Here is a 12,158-nt window from a genome sequence, read left to right on the forward strand (position 1 = left end):
TCTGGAAGTGTTATTGAGAAATGATAGCTCACTCATCATTAGCGATGGCCCCCAGTTCACTAACATTCTCGGATTTGCATGCTGTAACTGTCTTCTTGAAATATTACTAGAAATGAGGCTCTTGAACTGAATTGAATGGATTGAGAGGCACTCCAAAGTCTTCCAGGACTTTTTCTGAAACCAAACCTTTCACTATTCTGTTGGAAGACCCGAGGGCATCCAATGTTAAGCTTCCTTCATTGTAGACAGGGTGTTGTTCCTCATCGGCCTTACATGAACTGGGTGATTTTCTTAATGGGTGCCAGAAATATACTCCATTGAGGCACTAGAGTACATTACTGGTGAAATTTGAATGAATTAGATGGGCGAACTTTGCCACACTAGGTCCCTTCCATGCTCTACTCATTTCGGTGAATGACTGGAGTGAAAATGACCAAATGTTGCAACATTTTTGCATAACTCCCCAATTGGGCAAAAATTTTCCAAAAAATAAGGCCCTGGGAGCACACTACTTTTTCTGCTGCATTTTTGGTGCAGAATTGGTGCAGTTTGTGTTTATAAACTTCATTCAATCCTTCCCCAACAAAGCCTATGACAAATCCAAAATGCTGTGCGCATGTTGCTTCTTTTTTCCTTAGGCCGGCGTCACACTTGCGATTGTAAAATCGGTCCGATTCTCATGCCTGAGAGTAGGATGAGCTGTGTCCGACTGTTGATCCATGTAAAATGCAATTGCAATGTGAGTCTGTGATTTTTCTCATAATAGTAGTCCATGAGCAATCCGTATTCAATCCGTATGTGATCCTTTTTTTTTCTCAGCAGCTATTAATCATTACTGTCATGTACAGGAGCATTTACAGTGTTCTCTGCTATATCATAGAATTGTATTTAGAAAAACGCATGACACTAGGATGGTCCGTGTGCCGTCCGTGTGACATACATTTATTTTTCCCACCCAAAGACTGGCATTGGAGAGACTCGCACGAGAAACTCTAGAAATCGCAGAATGCTGAGATTTTTTCCTCAGTCCGCAGATCGGAGCTGGCTCATTGATTAACATTGGTTTGAGTGTAATGCAAGATTTTCTCACATTACACTTGTGTGAGTCAATCACAAGTGTGACGCCGGCCTTACAGGTTTTGCTGCAGTTTTTCTACAGCAAAAAGAAGCAGCATGTGACCTCTTTTCTGCAGGTCCCTGCGATTTTCCCTGTGTTTTGCCATTGGGACAAAAACGCACCAAAAAAATGGTAAAAATGCATGTGTTTTTATGCCAAAGGTGCGTTTTTCCCAAGAGAAACAAATCTGCAGTGTGCGCACATAGTCTAAAGGGGGTTTTACATGCAACATCGCTAACGAGATGTCGTTGTGGTCACGGAATTCGCGACGCACATCCAGCCTCGTTAGCGACGTCTTTGCGTGTGAAATGCACGAACGACCACTAACTATCAAATTACTCACCATATCGTTGATCGTTGACACGTCGTTCTAATCTCAAATATCGTTGCTGTTGCAGGACGCAGGTTGTTCGTTGTTCCTGCGGCAGCACACATCGCTATGTGTGACACCGCAGGAACGAGGAACAACATCATACCTGCGGCCGCCGGCAATGAGGAAGGAAGGAGATGGGTGGGATGTTCCGGCCACTCATCTCTGCCCCTCCGCTTCTATTGGGCAGCCGCTTAGTGACGCCGAATGAACCTCTCCCTTAGAAAGGAAGCATTTTGCCGGTCACAGCGACATTGCTAGGCAGGTATGTGTGACAGGGACTAACGATGTTGTGCGCCACGGGCAGCGATCAGCCCGTGAAGCACAACCGATAGGGGCGCTAGTGATGTTGCTGTGTGTAAAGTGGCCTTAAAGGTTTTTTTTTTTTACACCAGGAAACTAGCAAAAAACCTTTTCATGCATCAGAGTTTTTGAGGACAACTGCAAGTAAAAGATACTGCAATTGTTTATAATCAGGGCAAAAAAAATAAAAATAAAATCACTGCACCAATTTTGTTCAATCCCATGTTTTTGGCACAATTTTTAGCCATGCATTATAATCACTAGAAAATCTCATGTAAGTACACTAAGATATATTGTTACTTCCATAGAAATAAACAACAAATAATTGCGCTAACTTAAAATTTGTACTTGTATAAGAATAGATATTCATATTGGACAGAACATGAATGCAAAATAAGTACAGCTCTCCTTTAAAATGATATGCTCTAAATATGGATGGTATTATTCAAAGAGGTAGTGTGAATGAATAATGATAAAACACAGGATAAGGACAACTGGTAACTGATGAAAATACCGTTGATTCTCATGGGCAGTGGAGTATGTTATAAATGAGCTTGCGCTTAACTCCAGTAATAAAGTGCATATTAGAAATGAGCACATATTCATGGATACGCTTACTGTTTTGCTATACAAAAAAAAAAAAAACAGTTAAGAAATAATTATTTTGTCCCCCAAAAAAAAAGCATCCGCTCATTGTTGTTGCCTTAAAGGTAAGCATGTATTTAGCTCAAATGACTTACAGAACAAAGCAAATTATACAGGATCTGTCAAGAGAACAATGTCTGATGTGCTGCAGAACCTGCTTCAGCCATTATCTGCCTGAAGGGTGAATGTAGAAAGCAAATTGTCAGACATGTTTCCATTTAATCAAATAAGTTTCAGACCAGGGAGAACAATACATACAAATGACGCTGCATTTAGTGTTTCATTAAATATAGTGTTTAAAAATAAATGAACTGAAGGGTACATTTCCACCTCGACTTGCAGAGTATAATCTGTCATTACTACCAGCTTGTCATTGGTTTTATTATAGTTGAAAGAACTCGGCTTTATGCATTGTTTTCATGGCAAGACTCCCACTGTACTTGCAGACAAGTCTCATTTGTTAAAGAATTAGAGGTAAACAGTTCTGAAAGGTGATGATGTAAAGGCTCCGATGCTGCAAAAAGGTACCGTATGTTTTGGATTATAAAACACAGTTTTCCTCCCAAAAATTTGGGAGGAAAATGAGAGGTGCGTCTTATAGTTCAAATGTAGCTTACCAGGGGAGGTGGAGAAAGGTCACAGGAGATGCTGCGGGCCGTGGGAGCTGTGCTGCAGGCTGTGCAGCAGGGACCATTCTGAAAATGGCGGTGGTGCGGTCTTAAAGCTATGTGCGCACGTTGGCCGTAAAAAAACCGCACCAGCGGCAAAAAATGCAGTGGTAAAAACGCATGAGTTTTTGGCTGCTTTTTGCTGCGTTTTTGTTCACTGCGGTTTTTTTCTAATGCATTGCATGGGTGGAAAAAGAATTGACATGTTGCTTTTTTTTTCACCTAAAAAACGCAGCTAAAAAAAAAAATAGCACTGTGCGGACAGCAAAAATGAAAACTCAGACTTTGCTGAGGGAAGCAAAGTAATGCAGTTTTCTGACCAAAAACGCAACCGAAAAACGCCATGAAAAACGCACTGTGCGCACATAGCCTTAAATGATGGCGCCCAGAGTCAGTGAGTGCGCAGATGAGATCTTGAGCCGAGAGGTCCATCTGCGCACGCGCCGCCTCTGGTCCATTGATCTCCCTGCAGCGGACTTAAGGAAAATGGCGTCCGGAGATGGTGTATGCGCAGATGAGCTCCTTCTGAGCACACGCTAACTCCGGGCACCATTTATTTAAAGCCTGCACCACCTACAGTTTCTAGATGCTCCTCCTGCCTCACAGTGCCCGCAACATCGCCCTACTCCACCATCGCCCCTGCCTTCTGTGACTCTGCTCCACCACCGCAGCCGCCCCCTCTCTGGTAAGACACCACCGGAATGTAAGATGAATCCCATTTTTTTTTCTCTAAATTTGGGGTGCGTCTTATCAAACGAAAAGTATGGTATACTTTGGCTGTTAATGTTTAGAGGCCATGGGAAAGTATTTCAGAGAACACAAGATGTAGATTACGGCTATGTTCACACATTGCGTTTTTGCTGCATTTTTTCTGCTGTCCAAACCTGCTCTTTTGGCACTAAAAAGCTGCTTCTATCTGTTTTGGTCAGATTTGGAACAGACAAGAGGCATGGCTTTCCATATATCACTGTGAATTCTCCTTAGTGACTAACTTGACCTGGGAGGAGACAATGTTTTATGATAAACCCTATTACATTTCGGTCTATAACACATACATAATTTATGTTAAATCTGAAGAGAAATCTGATGCATTAGACGTGAGTTAGGGTGAAAGCATTAATGACAAGCAGCAACAACATATATGACAAGCGAATCACAGATGTGGTGTGAGGTAGGCGCAGAAGAAGGGGTCATCTTGTGGCCAACGCACAACACCATTGGATGTCTGACAGCCACTATTAACAATAAGTAATCAACACATGGTTTCCTATATTATACTTGATATTCACTGCAACTGCAAGGAAGAGGTCCCAATACTGAAAACAAAACTTTTTCTGACCCTACTCACAAAGAGCATCTCCACCCAAATGGGTCTATAACTATATGTCCCTATAACTACTACATATTCAAAGATGCACACATCCTTCAAAATCACTTGTGTTTTAGTTTTACCTGGGGTTCATAAAAGTATGAAGATGGTGGCAATGTGGACCTTTAGTGGGCCCCATTGTCACACGAATATTGCATTCCAAGTGAGCTGATGGGTGACTAATCACAATAATAGAATCACTTAAATGCTGCTGTTAGCTTTCTGTTTAAGGGTGTGTGCAAAGTGGGAAATTTGCTTTTCTTAAGAAAAATCCGCACCCTCTGTCAGAATTCCGCACCTGCGGCAAAAACCGTGGTAATGACGCACCTGGAATCCGCATGCGGTTTTACCGCGGTTTGTTGCGATTTTGGTGAGGTTTTTCTACGGGTTCGTCCCTGCAGTTTTTTACCATTATCTATGGCAAAAACGCAGGTACCTGCGGAAAAGAAGTGACATGATACTTTTTTGCTGCAGAAAAGCTGCAGAAATTCTGCAGAAAAACCTATAGGAGAAAAAACGCAGTGTGCGCACAGCATTTTGGATTTCCCATAGATTTTGCTGGGGAAGGACTGCAGAAAGGTTATGAACAAAAACCATGGCAAATCCGAGGCAAAAAACGCAGTGTGCGCACAGGGCCAAAAAGAGTTTTCCAAGAATGTAATAAAGTGTCCACTCTCACATAATTCAAACAAATGGCCGTCCTAATCATGTGTCACAATAAGCTGCAGTCTGAATAAAAACAGCTCCTAAGACCTGAAAGCATGAAATGTAAAATAAACACAATTTGGCACCTATGGATTCCTTAAAGCACCACTACAGAGTTTTGTTTTAATTTTACAGCTGGAGTGGTGCTTCTACTCTAAGTCCTCTGCATTTGACAACAGCGGAGTTTTGTATAAAACATAAATGTGTGTATAAAACATTGTTGCTTCCATCAGTCCTTGGCAGTTTGTGACCTGCTAAATCAGGGTTTCATGAAGTGAGCTAGAAGTTACTTTACAACTTAAATCTATGAGATTTTAGTTCTGGCTCTCATAAACTTGCATTGAGAGTTTGTGATGTAACTTCTGACTTCTGGCCAATCAGAGGTTGCAGTCACAAGATGGTGCAACGGGATTGGAGCCTCATCAAGAAAAGATTGAAACGTCGGAGGGTGAGTATAAGACCAAAAGCAGGGGGCTTAGATTAATAGCATCACTGCAGTGCTGAACCCCCCTGCCAAAAAAAAGAAAAAACCTTGAGGTGGTGCTTTAATTTTTTTTTTTTTTTTTTGCTTCCCTTCTTCAAAGAGCCGTAACTTTTATATTTTTCTGTCAATCTTGCCATATAAGGTCTTATTTTTTCAGGGATTAGTTGTACTTTTAAATGAAACCATGAGTTTTACCATATAGTGTACTGAAAACTACAAAAGAAAATACCAAGTGCGGAAATGAGTGGCTTCAGAACAACTCTGTGACCATTTTTGGCTGGCTCAGCCAGAGCCCTGACCTAAACCCAATTGAGCATCTCTGGAGAGACCTGAAAATGGCTGTTCACCAACGTTCACCATCCAACCTGACGGAACTGGAGAGGATCTACAAGGAAGAATGGCAGAGGACCCCAAATCCAGGTGTGAAAAACATGTTGCATCATTACCAAGAAGACTCCTGGTCTGCTCAGTACTGAGAAAAGGGTCTGAATACTTATGACCATGTGATATTTCAGATTATTTTAATAAATTTGAAAAAATGTCTACATTTCTGTCTTTTTCTGTCAAGATGGAGTGTAGAATGTACATTAATGAGAAAAAAATTAACTTTTTTGAATTTACCAAATGGCTGCAATGAAACAGAGTGAAAAATGTAAAGGAGTCTGAATACTTTCTGTTCCCACTGTATATTCATGGCAAGCCTTCTTGCAAATCATGGCATAATCAATTACTTAAATTAGCAGTATTTTAGCATACAAAAAAAATTGTACCAATATAGTAGTAGTTGTTCTTTTTTCCTAAGTGCTCTACTTACAACAATATCTTCAGGGAATGTGTCCTTACTGGTTGATCCGTCATCAAACTCTACCTCGTAGAAGGTCTGAGAGGTTATTTCTGCCACCTTGCAGCTGTAATACCTTGTATTTCTGTGTTTCGCAATTACAGTCTGCCCAATATTTAGATTCTTCTTGGTGGCTTTGTTTCTCTGAAACAAACAAGAAAAAAAATAGTGTTGACATGAACGTATACTAATGTCATAGTATAAGGCTCTGTGCGCACTGGGAAGTGGAATTTTCTTGAGAAAATTCCGCATGCCCTCAAAGATTACCGCACCCGCGGTAAAAAACTGCGGGAAACCGCACCCGAAAACCGCATGCGGTTTGCCGCGGTTTGCTGCGGTTTTACCGCGGTATTATTCGCGGTATTGCCGCGTGCGGGTTGGGATGTGCTTTATTGCATTCAATGCAATAAAGCACATTGAAGAAAAAAAAAAAAAGTCATTTAATTCTGAGAGTAGATAGACAGAAGAATAGATAGAGGGATAGATAGATAGACAGAGGGATAGATAGATAGACAGAGGGATAGACAGATAGACAGAGGGATAGATAGATAGAGAGATAGATGACAGATCGCTGCATTTCCCACGGTCGGCAGTGAGTTCACATTACCGGCCGTGGGAAATGACCGGTAATTACCTCTGCTGCTTTCATTCAGCCTGTGTCTGTGACAGTCGCGGCTGGATGGAAGCAGCGCTGGACGTCGGACCTGGATTACGCCGGAGCTTTGGTGCGGGAGGGGTTAATAAAATGGTGAACGAGGCTTGTTTGTTTTATTTAAAATAAAGGATTTTTCGGTGTCTGTGTTTTTTTCACTTTACTTACGGGTTGATCATGTCAGCTGTCACATAGACGCTGCCATGATCAAGCCTGGGGTTAATGGCGGTGGTCCCCCATCACCATTAACCCCTTGTATTACCTTGCCACCACTGCTACACGGTGGCAAGAAGAGCCGAGGACACGCCGGTATTGTCGCATATTGCATGCGACAGTGCCGGGGCAGCTGCGGCTGATATTCTCGGCTGCCGGAGGGGGAGTGAGGCGGGGGACATTACCCCTGCCCCTCTCCCTCCCAAGCCTGAGAATACCGGGCCGCCGCTGTGTGCTTACCTCGGCTGGAAGGTAAATATGCAGCGGAGCCCACGTTCTTTTTTTCCTATATTTCCGTTTTCTTTCTATGTGTGTTCTATGTGTCTGTGTCTATGTGTTCTATGTCTGTGATGTGTTCTGTGTCTGTGATGTGTGTGTGATCTGTGTGTGTGTTTACTCTGCACGGCTTCCTCTTCCTGTAATGACATCACTTCCCTGCAAAACCGCAAGCAAGTGATGCACATTACCGGAGGTAAACCGCGAAATACCGCAGGGAATAACGCAGGAAAACGCAGTGAACCGCACAGAATTTGCTGCCTGCGTTATTCCCTGCGGGATTTCATGATTAACATTGAGTCAATGGAGTGAAATCCCGCAGCGATGTGCGGAAAAGAAGTGACATGCACTTGTTTTTGCTGCGGGATTCCCGCAGCAAAACATGCAGCTGTCAAATTCCGCCCAGTGCGCACAGGATTTTTTTTCTCCATAGGATTTGCTGGTGATTCACTGCAGAGATGTTATGAACATTTTCTGCAGCGAAACATGCAGCAAATCCGCGGCAAAATCCGCGAAAAATCCGGTAAGTGCGCACATAGCCTAAAGGAATGTTCTTTGCATGTAGATATATTGGCAAAAGAATGGTTTATTTTTATACATTAACTGCAAAGAAAAGTCGGTTTATAACGTTCACATACTGCTAGCAAAGTGACAAAAAAATAAAAAGTATAACTTTTACATCTAATTATTTCTTTGATCAAAAAAACAAACTCTTAATCCTCATTTCAAAAGTCTGATTTTTGTGTACATGTTATCTGTGGTTTTCGCTGTTAGCAGGTCATTCACCTGGCCATGATTTTACGCGGACTGAATGATCTGTGCAAAATCGCAGAGACATGGCCAATTTTAATTTGAGGGTTGGATCAAATTTGGCAATGAAAAGTCTTTGGGTCCATGAAAAATATCGGACAGCAGACAGATGACATAAGAGTGCTCCCGAGTTTCACGGACTGCTAGATAAGAATAATACAGATTTTTTTTCCACGTACAAGAATCACTGGTTACACATGGACCAAACTGGTGACACTTGGATGAAACTCCGACTGAAGAAAAAATTAAAAATCGGTCCATTTTTATTGTGTGTGAAAAAATGGACATCTGAATGATCGCTTAACAGAGAAAAGTGTTCAGATGACCCACTTAAATCTGTCATCCGTAATTAATCGTTGGGATCTGAGGGGCTGCATACCTAAAGAGTAAGCCAGCATTATTAGAACTTGGGATTATACTTATATGCTATATTTTTATGAGGCTACAGTAGACCTGTAAGCAAAACAAATACAAAGATATTATTAAAAACATTGATTTCTTTTTTTTTTTTTTTTAGACCCAAACTACATGATACGCCACACATCTACCAATACCCTATAGCTACAGCCTCAGCTTATCAGTGAAATCTTTCAGCACCAAAGCTATAAATGTTTTTCTGACTACGACTACTACATTGTACAGTAATTGAAAATCAGAGAGTGTGGAGTCTTTAGATTTCCAAGTAGCAGAAACACCAAGACAAGCCATAGTTGAAATGTATAAAACATTTTATTAAATAGATGCTGTAGGGTATAACAAACATATAAGTAGAAATAGAAGACCAGGAAATAAGAAGTGCTGAAGGGGAAGAACCCCACGTGTCCCGGAAAAGAATAGAAGAGAACAAATCTCCACGGAGATCTGAAAGAAAGTTCCGGGGGCAGGTGCCCGAAATGTAACTAATTGCCTATAAGCAAGTGCAAAGTTGCCAACAATAAGGCAATAAAGTCTCTATGTATAGCGTGACAGAAGGCAATTACCTACCAATGGTCAGATCACCAGATCTCTTCGGACCGCGTGTTTGAAGATGAATCGGGGGATATGAGGGAGAGGTTCATTCATAGGGGTTGCAGTGGTAGATCCATCAAGCAGGGCTACCAGCGGGCCAAATATTCCCGACGGGATCAGCTACTGTCTGGGAAAGGCACGGTAGAAACACCATCAGGTCCAGTAGCCAGATTTATCTCTACCTACTGTCGTCAGTGGGAACAGATAAGAGGCATGTTGAGCAAACATTGGGCGGTTCTCCAAACGGAACCCTCTCTTGATGGGTACCTGCCTGAACGTCCGATGATGACAGCAAAGAGGGGAAGGAGTCTCAGAGATATGTTAGTACATAGTCATTATGTTGTAAAGAGACCCCCCCTTTTTGGCTGTGGCCCCCAGCGAGTTGGCTGCTATCCATGTGGTAGCTGCCGGGGATGTAAAAATATCATCAGAGCCACTACTTTCTGCTCAGTAGATGGCCAGAAAGAATTTTCGATCTGGGAATATATCTCCTGCAGCACATCTGGCGTAATTTATTACGCCACATGTGGCTGCGGCAAGATATATATCGGATTGACCTCCCGGGAGCTCCATATTCGTACAAGGGAGCATGCACGTGATATAATGGCAGCCAAGGAGGTCACCAACCCAGAATCCCTAAAGACGATACCTCGTCACTTCAGAGAGGTTCACAATTGTGATCCAATATCTCTGAAAGTTCGAGGTATTGATAAGGTACATTTTGGGATTCGTGGGGGGGGACCTCAAAAAACGCTTGGCACAGGTTGCGTGCCACTGGATGTTCACCCTTGGAACCATGTCCCCTTATGGGCTAAATGAACGGCTCACCTTCGCCCTCTTCTTGTAAAAGTCCAGCCTCTCCTTAGATCTTGACTTTTGTCCCATGATTCATCCTCTCCATATAGCGAAGTGGTATTTCCCTATCTGAACTTTATGGTGTACGTGTCTGCGCTGTGGCTTATTAACCATGCACAGGCACCTACACATGTGGTTTCTATATACCACTGCGTCTGTTTATGCTGTAACTTGTAGTAGTTCATTTAGGTTCTCTTTTTAACAGTGTGTTTTTTTATTGCTTTTTAGTTGTTATGGATCCATTCCCTTTCACCTCCCATCTCTCTCCTCCCACTCCAACCCATGTATGGATTTATATGATGAAGGGAAGAAGAATCTTTCTGGCAAATAATTTTGAATACAGACTCCACGATACTGGACCAACCAAGGGGCTACATCGCAGTTCGTCCATCTAGCCATATTTATTGTTATGTATTTTTCTATCTTTAGGTCGCATTATGAACTTACTACATTTACGTGGATACATTTATAATTGCCTATCTTCTTTCCCTTCCCTTCCTCTCTCTTTAAGGTGTTGTTTTCAACAAATTTCTACACCCTGCTGTTTCTATTTTAATGCTAGGATTATAGTATATACCTTGCATCTATCTACTCTGCTTGGTTGCGGAGAGATTGTATGTTTCTCCTTTCCTCGCTTTATCTGCTGGGTGGGCGGGGGTTCTCCCCTTGCTTGGAGTAGGTTGGACTCGCGACGCGTCATCGGTGAGCATCCGCCTTCTGGGCGCGTCTGTGGTGGCGTCCTTAGCAGCGGAGAACCGGAAGTGTTTGTGACGTCACAGGAAGTTTTCTTCCATCCGGTTTCCGCCGCCGACGCCGGACCACAGCGCGACCCGGACCGGGTGACTCACTATGACGCGCAGATGAGTGGGCGGTTTAGAGGTAATTTAGATCCTTTACAAGGTCAGTACTGTGCACTATTTTTTATCTGTCCCCCAATGAAGCACACTAAGCGAAACACGTGTTTGGATGTCGGTCCCCACGTGTTATCCCGGCCTTATCTTGGTGATCTGACCATTGGTAGGTAATTGCCTTCTGTCAGGCTATACATAGAGACTTTATTGCTTTATTGTTGGCAACTTTGGACTTGCTTATAGGCAATTAGTTACATTTCGGGCACCTGCCCCCGGAACTTTCTTTCAGATCTCCTTGGAGATTTGTTCTCTTCTATTCTTATCCGGGACACATGGGGTTCTTCCCCTTCAGCACTTCTTATTTCCTGGTCTTCTATTTCTATTTATATGTTTATGTTATACCCTACAGCATCTATTTAATAAAATGTTTTATACATTTCAACTAAAACAAAAACTAAAACTAAACAACAATCGATAACATGGAAACGAGCCGACGAACCGATGCCGAAAAAATTCAAAGTGTCAAGCTCAGTAGGGAAGGTTATGGCGTCCGTTTTTTGGGACGCTGAAGGAATTATTATGGTGGACTATTTGGAGAAGGGAGACACTATTACGGGCTCCTACTACGCAGAACAAATAAGAAGATTGCGGGAGACTATCAAGGAGAAAAGGTGCGGCAAACTGCGGGCTGGAGTGCTGTTTCACCAAGATAATGCGCTGGCTCACAAAGCTGCAGTTGGCATGGCAACCATTCAAGAAGCGGGCTTTGAACTGGTGGAACACCCCCCCTATTTGCCAGATCTAGCCCCCAGTGACTCCTTTCTCTTTCCTCCCCTCAAGGAACACCTCCGGGGCAAGAAATTTGACGAGAATAGTGACGTGATAACCGCTGTTGGGGATTTTTTTGAGAATCAAGATCAAGAATTTTTTTCAAAGGGAATTCTAAGTTTAGAAAGGAGATGGACTAAATGTATAGACTTGTTAGGAGACT

General features: G+C 42.5%; 1 protein-coding gene across 1 annotated transcript in view; it reads right to left on the reverse strand.

Moving 5' to 3' along the window:
- KDM4C (lysine demethylase 4C) overlaps positions 1-12,158 on the reverse strand; it is a 480,711-nt gene that overhangs the window by 24,828 nt on the left and 443,725 nt on the right. Inside the window, exon 19 of the mRNA XM_075317453.1 lies at positions 6,476-6,646. Within this exon, the coding sequence (XP_075173568.1) occupies positions 6,476-6,646 (171 nt within the window). The remainder of the gene's footprint in view (positions 1-6,475; positions 6,647-12,158) is intronic.

This window comes from Anomaloglossus baeobatrachus, chromosome 1, assembly GCF_048569485.1.
Source record: "Anomaloglossus baeobatrachus isolate aAnoBae1 chromosome 1, aAnoBae1.hap1, whole genome shotgun sequence".
Classification (NCBI taxonomy): domain Eukaryota; kingdom Metazoa; phylum Chordata; class Amphibia; order Anura; family Aromobatidae; genus Anomaloglossus; species Anomaloglossus baeobatrachus.